Source organism: Mytilus californianus, unplaced genomic scaffold (assembly GCF_021869535.1).
Source record: "Mytilus californianus isolate M0D057914Y unplaced genomic scaffold, xbMytCali1.0.p SCAF_2, whole genome shotgun sequence".
NCBI lineage: Eukaryota > Metazoa > Mollusca > Bivalvia > Mytilida > Mytilidae > Mytilus > Mytilus californianus.
The window spans coordinates 130,162,423-130,177,594 of record NW_026262668.1 but is presented as its reverse complement, the minus strand read 5'-3'; the positions used below and the strand labels follow the sequence as shown (position 1 = coordinate 130,177,594).

At 31.0% G+C, this 15,172-nt stretch overlaps 1 protein-coding gene across 6 annotated transcripts in view; it reads left to right on the top strand.

Annotated features, from left to right (window-relative positions):
• LOC127731025 (uncharacterized) overlaps positions 1–15,172 on the top strand; it is a 349,419-nt gene that overhangs the window by 100,672 nt on the left and 233,575 nt on the right. For 2 of the 6 annotated variants that reach the window (XM_052239772.1, XM_052239771.1), the window contains exons 16-20: positions 6,025–6,229; positions 7,337–7,453; positions 7,972–8,126; positions 8,402–8,506; positions 8,931–9,045. In XM_052239772.1, the coding sequence (XP_052095732.1) occupies positions 6,025–6,229; positions 7,337–7,453; positions 7,972–8,126; positions 8,402–8,506; positions 8,931–9,045 (697 nt within the window). Of the gene's footprint in view, positions 1–6,024; positions 6,230–7,336; positions 7,454–7,971; positions 8,127–8,401; positions 8,507–8,930; positions 9,046–9,778; positions 9,873–11,625; positions 13,502–15,172 lie in introns of those variants that run through there. The other 4 variants (XM_052239770.1, XR_007995418.1, XR_007995417.1 and 1 more) reach the window with 4 other exon arrangements.

Here is a 15,172-nt window from a genome sequence, read left to right as displayed (position 1 = left end):
AAAATATGATGATATACAGCAACAAACGACAACCACTGAATCACAGGCTCCTTAATTGAGACAAGCACATACAGGATGTGTCGGGGTTAAACATGTTTGCTAACGCCCAACTATTCTCTGTGTACATTGCATTCATAGCGGTCAACACTAGAAGAAATTTTAAAAGGTCATGTGATGTTGCATTTTGAAGAAAAAAAAATTGTTTAAATATTTACAGTTCTAAGTGCTTTTAGGAAAATGTGTTTTTAATGTCAGATCGCTGATTGTTTCTGTTTAATTTAAAATATTTATATATTCAATTTAGACCCATAGTGACTGGAATATAGAACTATAATCACCGTTGTCTTATTTGGATGATAAACACATGCCAAAGTGGGCCGTCCGTTTGGCTGTACCGGGTGTATAGATACGCAGACACGTGCGACTAGAATGTGGACGTTAAATCCGATGCCTCGTGAAGATAAAGTACCATGCTCTCTGCACATTAAAACAGCCTTTAATATATAAAATATCAAAATAATTGCTAGGTGATATATGTAGTAAATTGTTAAATAAATAAGTCTCAATGATATATACTGGTTTATTTCATTGCTAATAATGTTATAATTTAGCTGTAATTAAAACTAATGTTAATTAGGTCTTTCCACTTTTCTGTGGAAAGACCTATTGTATTTGTTCTGATTATTATTTTTTTCTTCCGCCAAATTTTGTTATCGCGGAAAATTTTTGTTTCGCAATATGTCGCTAAGATATTTCTTATATAGTATCATACAGTTTATGCGCTTTTTTATTCACCCATTCTAAGCCGAACAATTTTCTTTGTAAGAGTTATCTCCCTATTCACTGTTTATCAAGTGTGTGCATCTCCTTCGTAACAAAAAAAGATATCAACAAAATTCTTTTTCTAAATGGTTTGTTACATCCTCATAAATTTTTGGCTAATTTGGATCGAAGCGATTCGATGAAATTTTAAAGGAGTGATCTACCTTTACCAAATAAATTTGTCGGTATGTTTTTTTTAACTCATAAACCGTTAACAGTATAACCCTTGAATCTTTTTTTTTGAGGTCCCTAGGTCCTAACTTAGAAAATGAGTTCAAGGTAAAAGGTCAAGGTCAAGTTCTCAATTTTGACTTTTCCTTGTTTTCGCATTTTCTCAAACACTTTTAAAGATATGTATGAAACAACAAGTGCAAAATGTTTGCTTTATTGTAATGAAGATATGTTACATTTGGTCTGAAACAATCTAATGGCATCTTATAGGAGTAAGTGCCCCTGAAATGTCCAATTATAAGGTTAATTGATTATTACCTCAACTTGGTTCATTATAAAGCCATATGACCTTTTACAAAAGGTTGGATGACATATGACCTTGAAAAATGACAACCGGAAGAGACCTTGAGAAAACCGGAAGTAACCATTTTAGCACTTTCTTCATGGAAAAGTACTCGGAATCCATATATTTTGTAATTTTAATACATTAACTTATCACTGAAGACTAGAAATGACTTTCGATAAACCGGAATTGGCCAATTATGCCTGGTTTAAAAGCAAAAGTATATAGAAACTATATATTTTTGGAATCAGTGTGAAAGAAACTATTACATAGACCGGAAGTGACATTTACTTCACCGGAAGTAGCTAATTATCTCCCTTATTTCACACATAAGTATATAGAAACCACTTATTTATCGCATCAGTATGAAGAAATTGATGATAAGATGCCAATTTTAACTTTGAGTAAACACGAACTAGCATCTTTTCATTAAGTTTAAAAATTGCTGCTGAAAGACCTTCAATTGTTCTCTGAACAATTGGTTTTTAGTTTAATATAATGATGCTTACCAGAAAACAACCCTGGATTTCTGGTATTAACAAACAGGGACTCTTCACTGGAACACTGGACTAGTGAAGAACATTGTTAACAGCAGAAGTGCAATTTGTTGTTGAATAAAAAAAAAAAAAAAAAACCTTACATCAACTCATTGAGGGGTTCGTAGGTGTCCTATTTGCAAGTCTAAGTATTGAAATTCTTGTAGAATTTGAAAACGTTAAGATATCGACATACCGATGAATAGTAAAACGGAATATGATACTTATTGTAGTCATGGTACTACGGCTAGTAGGGGTGTAGCTATTTTAATTAAAAAATCACTAAGCTACGACCTGATAAATAAATTTATTGATAGTGACGGAAGATTAGTACTTATGAACGTGCAGATAAATAACTCAATTTTTACATTTATTAGTGTATATGCACCTAACTGTAAATCATCTAGAAATTCTTTTTTCTAAAAGGTCAGTGAAAATTTGAAGGAACACGGTCTAGGAATACCAATACTTGGGGGAGATTTTAATGAGACAATTAAACCAATTGATAGAAAATCTATACGTCCATGTAAATTTACTCAACCCGTAAACGGTTTAAAAAACTTGATTAAATCTAATAAACTGTCAGATGTTTGGAGAAACTTAAATGAAAGTAAACAGCAATTCACATGGAGAAGAAGAGATAGGTCACAAGCTAGTAGGATTGATTTTTATGGGGTCAGATTTTTTACCCCTTGTAGAATTTTGTAAAATCCAACCGGCTGTTATTCGGTCTGCTGACCACCAAAGTGTATTTCTAAAATTTAAGCCAGGGGTATCAGAAAGGGGCAATGGGTATTGGAAAATAAATAATTCAGTTTTGCAAGATAAAGATTACCAAGAACTGATTAATAATTTGATAGATAAATATATTTTCGAAAAGGAAACACTAGATTGTAGATTATTATGGGATGGTTTTAAAATTGCGGTAAGGGAAGTAACCACAAATTATTGTAAAAATAAAGCAAAGTTAACCAAGGGGCGAAGATATACTTTGGAAAAAGACTTGGAAGAAAAAATTAAATTAATGGACTATAGATGACAATGAAATAGAAAAAGAAATAAATGATATTGAAGAAGAGCTAAATAAGATATATGAAGAAAAGCGAAAGGAGCTCAAGTGAGATCTAGAGAAAAATGGGTAGAGTTTGGTGAAAAAAATAATTCTTATTTCCTTGGGTTAGAAAAAAATCGATAAGTAAGCTAATGGGAGATAAGGGAGAAATAATTTCGGATCAAGAGAAACTTTTAAACAAAATAAAAGATTATTATGAAAACTTGTATAATAAAAATATTCAAACAAAGATTTATCAGAAAAATATATCAGCGATACAAAATTAGAAAATAAAGTTGATGAAAATGATAAACTAATATGCGATGTGAAAATTACAGTGGAGGAATGCACACATGGTATCTTTAAAATGAAATTAAATAAATCTCCAGGTCTTGAGGGACTTACGGTAGAATTTTATAGATTTTTTTTGGAATAAACTTAAATCACTACTGGTAAATGTCTTAAATACAGGATACGATAGAAACAGTCTTTCATATTCACAACGTACTAGTATATTAACTTTGATATTCAAAAAGGGGGATCCTTTACTTTTGGAAAACTATCGTCCAATATCTCTTCTTAATATAGATTTTAAAATTTTGTCATATGTTCTTGCTCAACGCTTACAAAAGGTACTTCCAAAAATTATAAATGAGAATCAAACCGGTTATGTTAAAAATAGATTTATTGGGTTTAATCTGAGACAAATCCAAGATGTTATAGACTACTCAGAAAGATACAAAATTGAGTGAGCAATTGTTTTTGTGAATTTTACGAAAGCATTTGATTCGTTTGAATGGGATTTTATGCTTGGAACTTTGAAACATTTTGGATTTAATGAATCATTTATTAAGTGGGTTAAAACTATGTATACAGACGTTCAAACATGTGTCATGAACAATGGGTGGGTATCAGAAAATTTCAAAAATTCACGGGAAATCCGACAAGGCTGTCCTTTATCAGCATTATTGTTTGTTTTGGCTGTTGAAATTATGGCCCTACAGTTGAAAAATAGCAACGAAGTAAAAGGAATCACTATTAAGTTAGATGGGAAAAGTCACAGCATTACGATTTCACAATTAGCAGATGACACAACATTATTTTGTAAAGATAAAAACGATGTAATATCTGCAATGAATATAATAGAAATATTTGGCTCGTTTTCAGGTTTATTGGTAAATAGAAATAAAACAGAAGGATTATGGATCGGGAAATTGAAATCATGCAAAGATAAAATTGCGGGGATTAATTGGGGAGATAAACCTATTAAAGCTTTATGGGTGTTTTTTGGACATGATAAAGAGGAATGCAAAAAATTAAATTGGGATTGTAAAAAAGAAAAAAATGATAAAAATGTTCAAGACATGGGAAAAAAGGAATCTTTGAATTTTAGGGAAAATACTAATTATTAAACCACTAATCTTGCCTTTATTTACATTCTTGGGAAGTGTTTGCTTAACTCCCGAAAATTATCTTAAAGAACTAGAAACACGAAGCTTTAATTATATTTGGGATGGGAAGCCAGACAAAGTAAAAAGAAACCTGATAATACGTCCATATGAAAAAGGGGGCTTACAAATGGTCGATTTTAAAAGTTATTTTATGTCGCTAAAGGCATCATGGGTATATAGACTTGTTAATGGTAAATTTGCCAACTGGAAGCTAATACCTTTTAAATATCTAAAGGTGTCTAATAATATTTTATTTATATTTAATATGAATTTAGATGATATAAAACATTTAGAATATTTTAAATGTGTTCCTGAATTTTATATAGAAGTAATAAAGTCCAGGATTTTGACATGGGGTGGGCAAACAAAACAACCAGATACATATTTTGATATAAGAAAGCAGACAATATGGGGGAATAAATTTATTACATTTCATAATAAACCAATTTTCTTTGAAAACTGGATTAAGAGTGGTATAATATACTTAAATGACATTTTAGATGACACTATGTCATTATCAGAAAAATATATTTTAAACAAATTAAAGTGTAAGGTAAACTGGAGTGCAGAATTTCATATATTGAAACATGCTATTCCACAAAATTGGATTCACATAGTTAAACAAGAAAATTCTGTTCAAAGTACAGTAAATGTCAAGAGAAATAAGATCACATGGAAAGATCGTTATTTTGAGACTACATGTTTTTCAAATAAAATGTTATATGATTCTCTAGTGAATAATAAAAAGGAACCGTCAGTAGGGATAAACAGGTGGCTTAAAATTCTACCAATGCAAGAAGTTCCAAATATGAATTCACTATATAACTTTATTTATAAATATTTAACTGAAAATAAATTAAAAATATTCAGATGGAAATTACTACAGTTTATTGTACCAACAAAAAAGCTTTTATTACAATGGAAAAAAACTAATAATAATATGTGTAATTTTTGTAACATAGAAGAATATTATGATCACTATTTTTTCAATTGTTCTTACTTGAAAAGATTTTGGCAGCAAATATACGACCTCTTAAAAAGGAGTAATATAGATTTTTTAATAAAACTACAACACCTGATATTTGGAAACAAAATCACAGACAACAAGTATTACTCAATAAATTTTTTAATTACAATACTTAGTTTTTCAATATATAAGTCATACTATGTATCTGAGCAGAAAACAAAAAACATAGACGTCTACAGAATTTTTGTCAGTGAATACACTAAGAGAGTAGACACCAATATTAATGGACATAAGACAATAAGTCCAATGTTACTAACAATTAAAAGGAACATAATCAATGAATAATTTTTCTAGTATTGTTATTATAATGTTTTGTAAACAAAATGTATGTCAATTAATCTAATCAGCTGACTATTCCCTGGGTAGTCAGTGGATCATAACAGGGTACGTCAAGAGAAGCTTGGAATCTTGATGATTTATGTAACAAGCAATATTTGATGAATAAAATTATTATGTTGTTAAAAAAAAAAAAAGATATCGACCCTGCAAGTGAAATAAAATTTAATATATGGGAATTTTGCCCTACCTCTTTACAACAAATTCTGCCATAAACACAGCTAGGATTACTAAAATCATAAGAATTATCTGAATTTCGTTCAATCAAAACCATCTTTGTATTGCAGATTCGGGCGTATAGCTCTAAGTTTGATGATGACATATATTTCTATGGACAACTGGAATCTTCTGGCGCTACGAATCTAAAGATTTCACGTAAAGACATATCCATGGAATCCGAGTTAGCACAAGGAAGATTTGCAACAATTTATTTAGCCAAATACTATGGCAACCATCGTGACGCCCAAACCGTTGTTGCTAAAGTTTTAAAAGGTATTTTTATAGGAATGTATGCCAGAAAGATTAAATTCAACAAATGTTATTTCTATGTTATACCACAGAAATTAAAAGAAAATTATAGCACTGTACGAAGGGACCTTTCCATTCATTAATCATATATCATTGGCATTCAAAATTCTGAGGTTTAGCGTTCCTCGTGAAGGTTAATCCGGAAAGCGCCTCAGACTCATCAAACATACATTGTTTTTTTTTTATTTACCCTAAGAGTGACGGAAACAAATTACAAAATAACTCCTATATGAAACTGTGATTGCGCAAGACAATATGACAAAATTCTTTAAAGATATCAGGAGTATATCACACATGATAAAAATGAACTATCTACAAAAAAAAATATATGATTAAGTTTCTTTTAAAATTATATTACTTAATACTTTTAACCTGTCTACACCACAAGCTCAGAAGAAAGTAAACTGTAGAAGGCAACCAAAGCTAAATATAAAAGTACCAGTTGTGATGAAGGTTATTTAGGAGAGCGATTTTTAGTGACTACAATATGCATTTCTGCAGCAATTTTTGATATAGTAGTTCAGACAAAAATGTTTTTGGAACCAAATATCTCTGTGACCATCGTGATTGATGCAGTCTAAATAAAACAGTAAAACCTATTTATTTTGGTTACGATTTACAGTAACTATGCTCTTCTACTTCTTAGTTGATTGTGTTGTCCATATATTTTATTTCGAGTATCTTGTGTAGATGTATGGCGCGTGTAGCGTATTAACTTATAATAGAGAAACAAATGATATGGGGTTCATGACACAAGATCAGTACATGCACAGCCAAAAACACACTAAAAGCAAAGGAACAGCGTTTTTATTGCTGTTCTTCATCTCATGTCACAGTGAGGCTTTCAACAGGGAGCAAAAAAAAATAATACTCTCAACTCACTGCAAGTTTAAGCATAGTATCCCTGATTGATAAGTTATTAGTGAAATTACGTAATTTCATTACTGAAAGGTGAGTCAAAGTGAATCATTAAACTAATGTCACTACCGGAACATTGATTTATATCATACCTTGATAGTTTTAATCAAAACACTATTATTAGTGGTACTTTAACTTTATCATGTTACACAGATGACCAAAAAGAAGAGAATGTTATGAAGATGAAGGCTAAAATCAACTTTTATATAGAAAAAGTCGGACATCACAAAAACGTTGTGGATTTTATAGGATATGTAGATGACGATGTTAGTAAGTATACAAATTCAAGAAGTCACTGCAGTGAAATAAACCAAATCATTATAAAAGAGTTTGGTTTATGTCAGAATATTGGTACTAAATCTCGACCACACAGTAGATGTAAGTCTTTATGGAAGACTTTTAAAGCCTTTAGCTAACTTGTCCCATATTCTTAATGTAAAGTTATGCTCATTGCTGTCCGTCAGTGTGTCAATGGTCAACTATTTGCCGTCCTTATTTAATTTTAAATCCTTTTTAGTAATTAGCTATCAAATTGAGCTGTCAATGGACTTGATAAAGCAGTCTGTGAATACGATCATTTACCTTATTTTAAGTTTTTATCTTGGCTGACATTTTACAATATATTACCAGATTATGACACTGGTTTGTATTTGCATGATTTCCATACCATTCCATCTTATAAGCATATACCCATTCTTCATCATTATTTAAGCATATACCCATTCTTCATCATTATATAAGCATATACCCATTCTTCATCATTATTTAACAAACATAAATGTTTGCAGGAGGAGCATTTATGGTACTGGAATATTGTGAAAGTGGGGTACTGAAGGAATTCCTTACCTCAAAGAAGTCCAACGTAACTGTTGATTTGGAAGAAAGACTGTTTAGAATGGTCTTTGGAATCTGTCTTGGAATGGATTATTTATCATCTAAAAAGGTACAAAACAGAAAAGGGAAAGGTCAAGTTTTTTTCACAATTTACATATAAAAGTCATTTGTATCACGTAACATAAAGGGAGAGCCTTATTAAATATCTTATATTATTTCTATATTAACAAAAATTGAATACACGAGGTTAACGGCATATGTTCTAGAATGAAATTGCTAATATATCTTTACATATGACCCTTTTTGAACTGTTTGGCCTTTTTAAAGTTCAAATGCAATCATTTGAATTGTTTTCTTAAATGAGGAGTTTATTTTCTGTGATAGGTTGTTCACAGAAGATTAGCAGCCAGAAATGTTCTTTTGGATCATTTGTTTGAACCAAAGATAACTGGATTTGGACCAGAACCCGAAGCGGAACAAGAAGGGGAAGTAAGTTTAAATGACATCTTTCATATTTGACATTATTCTTCTAATTTCTGCATTCAATTCGACGGTTTTTGTATTTGTATTTATATCTTATTTATATTTTAGATTAGTTTTCTTTAGATACACGCACAAGTATTTTGAGACAATGAAAATGTATAGAAATGTTCGGTGTTTTCAATAAACTTTTATTTTTATAATTGAGTATATTTTTGTTTCCCCGATTACTGAAATATGTTTTTGCTAATTATGTGTGAATGTTATTACATTTCATTATACTGATTGAACGACTATTTGAAGGATGGTATCACTTAAAAATATATCAGCTATATTTAAGCTTTTATCTGACACCAGAATCGACATTTGAACCAAATGTGAATATTTCCCTATCAAAACATGGTTTTTAATTCATCTTGGTTTTTTTTTCTAGGAACGTATACCACTGAAATGGATGGCACCAGAATGTATGAAAACAACAAAGGATGCAAATGAATTGAGTGACGTTTTCTCCTTCGGTATTGTTATGTGGGAAATATTTTCGTTGGGTAAGCGGTATCTTATTTTTTTTCTGTACATTAGTATTACAATTCCCAGTTGCGAGATTAAATGATTGCAAATACTCAAAGTTCGCCTCTTTGCACCATGTCACCTCTTCCCGCTAAAGATGTGTTAGTTTTTAGGGGGTCGTCGGTATACCTGAAATGTCAATTTTTATCCTATGAGAAAACTGAATACATATATCAACTGAAACAAACATTTATCACTCACGTTAAAATGTTTATGGTTGAGAATAAATTGAAATAGTTTAGAACCTATGTAAACATGAATAATAAAACATTTTTAAGTCCGTTAGCTAGGAGTGCATCTGCAATGATGTATGTTTAATACTAGTAGTAGCTGAATGTTGAAAGTGGACATACATGCTGAATTATCCAAACCTACCCATAAATCTCTTATCTTCTATTGCATATGGTTTTCTTTCTATTCCACTTCCTGTTTTTCTGTCAGTTGCAAAACAGTTTTAATCCTGAATTTTAGTAAAGTAAAAATTAGATAAGATCTATTTTTGACAACTAGTTTGTAATTAAAAAATAAAAGATAATAGATAACACAACATTTTAAAAGTAGTGTTGGAATATGCCCACCACTGATAAGCTTGCTAATGTCTTTATAGTTGTTGACTAAACACTAACTGCTACTGATAACAGAGAGACAATAGGCATTGAACGTTTCGTCGTAAAACCCATGAAATGAGAGAAAAATCTTTTTAAATTGCAGGTGATACACCTTACCCAAACATACAAAGCAGGGAAGTTGCTACTAGACTTAAACAAGGATACAAAATGAAGAAACCAGAATATTGTGATGATGCGTGAGTGTATTCAATATCTAAATTCAAATTACTTTGGCACAAATATGCATTTATATTAACCAAAACATTAAAACTTAAAAGAAATTTTTTAAATTGTAATTTCTTGTCATAATTTTACTTTTTAAGAAAAAGACATCGAAATAGATACTGGAAAATTAAACGACACTAATTTCATTGCATTAATAATATAGTTAATAGTTCAAATAAAGTGACAATTAATGCATGTAAAGCAACACCTTATGATGTCTTGTACTGAAAAAAAATCAACATCCCGCTAATGGCATAAAAGTGAGAACATGTTCTCGGAACTTCGGATGTACTAATTCAGGTACTTCAGATCTGACAAACAGGCAAAATGTACCCTCTTTTTTTAATTTCATGCAATGTTTTTATTATTCAAAATTATCAGTCAAAAAGTGTTCTACAATGATCACCAGTCATTCAGCTTTCTTTTGATACCAAGATTAAGTTACACCCATGCATAAGAACTATTTTGTGTTAAATATGTACTACTTTCTGGTATGTGCCCGAATTAGTGTACTTACACCTTATATAAAACAGAAATAACATTTTTAGGATGTTTGCTTCTCATATTTATAGACTTTTCTTAATATTGTGCAAGTCTACTGGTTTGTTTTTTCTTTTTAATGCGTTTAAAAACAGGTACGGCCAATTCCTCTGAATTTAATTTCACACTTTGGTCCTATTCAAAATAAAATCAGTGCATTAACGGAAATTCCCATCAATACAGCTGTATGTTTGTACGTTTCCGTTCTAAGAATAGTATGGCTTATTTCTAAAAAAATAAACAAATATAAGCTCCTGGAGAAAAGTCAAAACCGCAATATTTAGAGTTGTTGGGCAAGTGTTAGTATTTACAAAACAAAATTTATTGGAACAACATATCTAACAAACATCAAAATTATGTTGGTAGTAAATTAAAAATTGTCTTTCAGATAAAACTCATTTTGGTTACAGTCGTCGTTCGATGCAAAATTTTGATAAAAACATGTAAACTTTGCAATTTTGTATCAAAATGTATTCAACAGCAACATGTAGCTTTGGATTACATTTCAATTTCATGGAAGTATGTAAAATTGTTGACAAATATTGTAAGTATATGGCATAGTCTATTTAATATTTGAATTCTAGTAGAATTTGACAGCTTTCATTTTGACCCTGTGAGTGAAACAAATGCAAAAGAAATTGGACCTACCTCTTTTGCCAAATCATCACTCTATATTTGCCAATATATCTTAAATTATTTCTTCTGTTAACATATTTCAAACTCTTTTGGGTACTTCTATATAACCTATGATACAATTGAACCATCCTTTCATTTCTTTGATTTCCGTAAAAACATCGTTCTTCTCTTTTATTTCCTTAAAAAATAACACCTCCTTTCCATTCCTAAGAGTCGTGTTTTCTCAAGAGAAGCAAAAGGGCCCATTTATTATTGTCTTTTTTTTTTATACATTAAACATTCTCTATAGAAAAGAACTATATTTATGGATTGTTGTTGATTTTCATGTCAGCAACATGTATCATGAAAAGAAATCGTTGTTATGTCTGTTTGATTATATTTATATTGTTACCAAAAGATTTCTTGATTTTTTTTTTCCATATAAATGGCAGATATCTTCTTATCATATTGAATAAAACAATATGTTGGTACATATAAATCATTCATTTCATTTTCTTTCAGGGACGAATAATTGTTGATGATGAAATGTTCTTTTTTTATTTGTTTCAGCTTCTATAAGATAATGTTGAAATGCTGGCATTATCATCCAAACAAGCGTTCAGGTTTTGCGGAGGTAAAGGATCAGCTGTCAAACATGTTCCAGGAAGGACCAAGTGAAGAATATTACTACCGGACGAATGATCTGTAAAACAGGTGCTACTTCCGGACGAATGATCTATGATTTAAGCCAAACTGAACGTACATAAAAGAAAAAAAAAAGGATTGTTACTATTAACGTTAGTTTTTTTTCTGTCTTGACAATATTCAGATTTGATTTTTTAGAGATCACTATATCTAGAAAATAAAAATAATAATTTATCATGTACCCTGATAAACAATTTTATAATATATAAATTTAAGAAATTAATAAAATATGCATTCGCCTGTTTATTTCAAATAGCATTGTATTATATAGTGTAGGTTTGTTTTCCTTTTCTCTATGTATATATAAGCAGTATATGTTTTTTTTTTTTTTGGGGGGGGGGGGGGGGGCGACAATATGTATAACAATTTAATTCTATACATACACATATGTTTACAGTTTGTAAATGTATTAAATGTTTTAAACTTGGAGAGAGAAGCGAAAACTACTTCACATAAGACTAAAAGTGGGCGTAAACTTTATGCAAATAAAATGTGGACAAAATTATCTGTTACATGTGAAGTTAATACTTGAATAATGTGAATGAGGATAGTGATTTTTCAAGCATTGCCCTTGTAAAAGATCTCGGTATGGGGCCTGAAATGAAATTTCTAAATTTCCCCTTTCACTCGATACCCTTCTGTTATCCATAAATCTACTTGAAAAATTGTATGTCGCGTTCTCCGGGTATTTTATATGTACTGCTCTTCATTTTTTTCCTTATTAAGTTGTTGATTGTGTAAAGATATTGAACTTGTAACCTCTCTGCCAATTTTCTGCCTTTTAATCTTTATTGTTTTGTGTTGTCAATTTTCTTTTTTGTTCATCTTTCATATTGAGTTACCCTTCAGGTCGAAATATTAGGCCGCCATTTGCTTTTATTGTTTATTATTGGTTTTATCTCCTTTTTTTATTTCATATTGAATTGTCATTAACCATATTTGAATAAAATTGCGTAAAAAAATATATGATGATGAAATCTGTAGAATTTTTTTTTCAAATATTATATTGAACGTTTAAAATCGTTTGGGTTGCACTTTGTAAATACAGCTGTTTCACAAGCCACGCCTCTTTTGGAGAGCTATATAATATTCATAGATATGTTAATTTGTTAACGTACTGGTTCCCAGATATGATCTCTGTGTTTCATCTCAAAGAGACATAACTTGAGAATGTTACCAGTATAGAAAAAAATGGTAGCGCCTAAAATTTAATTCTTAGGAGGTCCAAAAGTTGAGGTAGGGGTAGTTTAGAATTTTGTTATAAGTTTAAACTTTTAGAAGTTCAGGGCATATAAATGTTGAAAATATGCCGCACGGCCCTATACTTTGACCTTTGAATAAAATAGTAGTGCATTTCAACTTTCCGTTCTGGGATATGATTTTTCACGAAACTTCCTAATAAAAGTGGCACAGTTTTAGCCGCAAAGGGAGTTCCTGTGGGAAATTGCATTGTCTATATTTACAAAATTGCAATTTATAACTATTTCACTTTAACTGCTAACATTTATACACATAATATCTATTGTATACTGTATCATAGCTATTACATTGTTCAATACTAATGTGCAAAATTCATCTGGGTTTTGTTTATGAAGCTTCAATTATATAATGATAGAAATAATCTGCTATTTGTTGATTTTCTTTTTTTCTTTTCATTTGTTAATTTTCTTTTTTCTTTTCATCTATTGTCTCTTTCAGCTTTATTACATATATATTCAATAAAACAGTAACAGTTAAGTTATATCATGACCTTCTTTCTGTACCATTTCCTTTGAACATTAAAAATGGAACTCCCAGAAAGTGCATTTCTCTTTGGAACGTAATGTGTGTCTCTTTTGTAATATATATTTTTTCCTTTTCTTTTTAAGTGTCCCAAACCAATAAATTGATTTTTAGTGGATTTGTATAAAAGAGAGGCGAAAGATACCAAAGGGACATTCAAACTCATAAGTCGAAAATAAACTGGTTGGCGCCTGTTAAAAAGTTTTAACCCGCTACATTTGTTTGCATTTGTCCCAAGTCAGGAACCTGATGTTCACGGGTTGTCGTTTGTTGATGTGGTTCATAAGTGTTTCTCGTTTCTCGTTTTTTTATATAAATTAGACCGTTGGTTTTCCTGTTTGAATTGTTTTACACTAGTCATTTTTGGGGCCCTTTATAGCTTGCTGTTCGGTTTGAGCAAAGGATTCGTGTTAAGAGTCGTACTTTGACCTATAATTATTTACTTTTTACACATTATGACTTGGATGAGAGTTGTCTCATTGGCACTCATGCCACATTTTCTTATTTCTATTGACAACGCCATGGCTTCAAGGAAAAAAGACAAACAGACACAACAGAACACAAAACACATAGAAAACTAAAGTCTGAGCCACACGAACTCCACCAAAAACTTGGGGTGATCGCCGGTGCTTCGGAAGAGTGGGCAGATCCTGCTCCACATGTGGCATCCGTCGTCTTGCTCACGTTAGTACAAATCCAGTAATAACTTTTCTACGGTAGGTCACATTTGGGAATAGGGGACGAGATTATTGGTACGACATTTGGAAAATATCCGCTATCATCTGTGAAACGGATATTCCATAACGGCCAACCAACTGGCGTCCGTAAAATTTACGAAGGGAGGATTTCAACTTCATAAAGTTAATGTTAATTATCAAGATGCCAGAAGTGTGTATTTATAATGCTGATTAAACCAGCTTATGCCATGGATTGAACTTGAATTATCCTTCTAGTACACGTTTACCTGGGTTGATTCAAGTTCATAACTTGTCGATTTCTTTCGTTAAAACTTTACAACAGTCAGCGCTTAGACTACGATGAACGCAAGGATATGGCGGTGTTGCTAATGAGAGTTGAAGTAAACAAGGATAATCATCATAGGGTCAACCAACGTTTAACATTCAAGAATGATCTATACCCCAAACCGCATGAATTGCTCTTAATTTCATTTTGTAACTGAATCACTACATAAAACAGTTGTAAACTTTCCATTTTGAGATAAAAAAAAAAAACAAAAAAAAAACTTACAACTCAGCATTGACAACACTTACACAAGAAAATCTTAAACAGTAAATATAGTCATCGTGAACAAATTTAAGCGGCCTCTTTTATTTTGTTTCAAATTTGCTTGCTCTAATGTCTTTACTTTTACTCTGAACAGATAAAATACATGAAAACAAGGGAAAATCTACATAAGGTTAGCTCTCATTGCATAGGAAAGTGAGAATACTTCCGTGCATCATTACTATTTAAAAATAGGAAGATTTGGAATGATTGCTAATGAGACAACTCTCCACAAGAGACAAAATGACACAGACATTAACAACTACGGCTCACCGTACGGCCTTCAACAATGCGTAAAACCCATATGGCATAGTCAGCTATAAAAGGACCCGAAATGACAAATGTA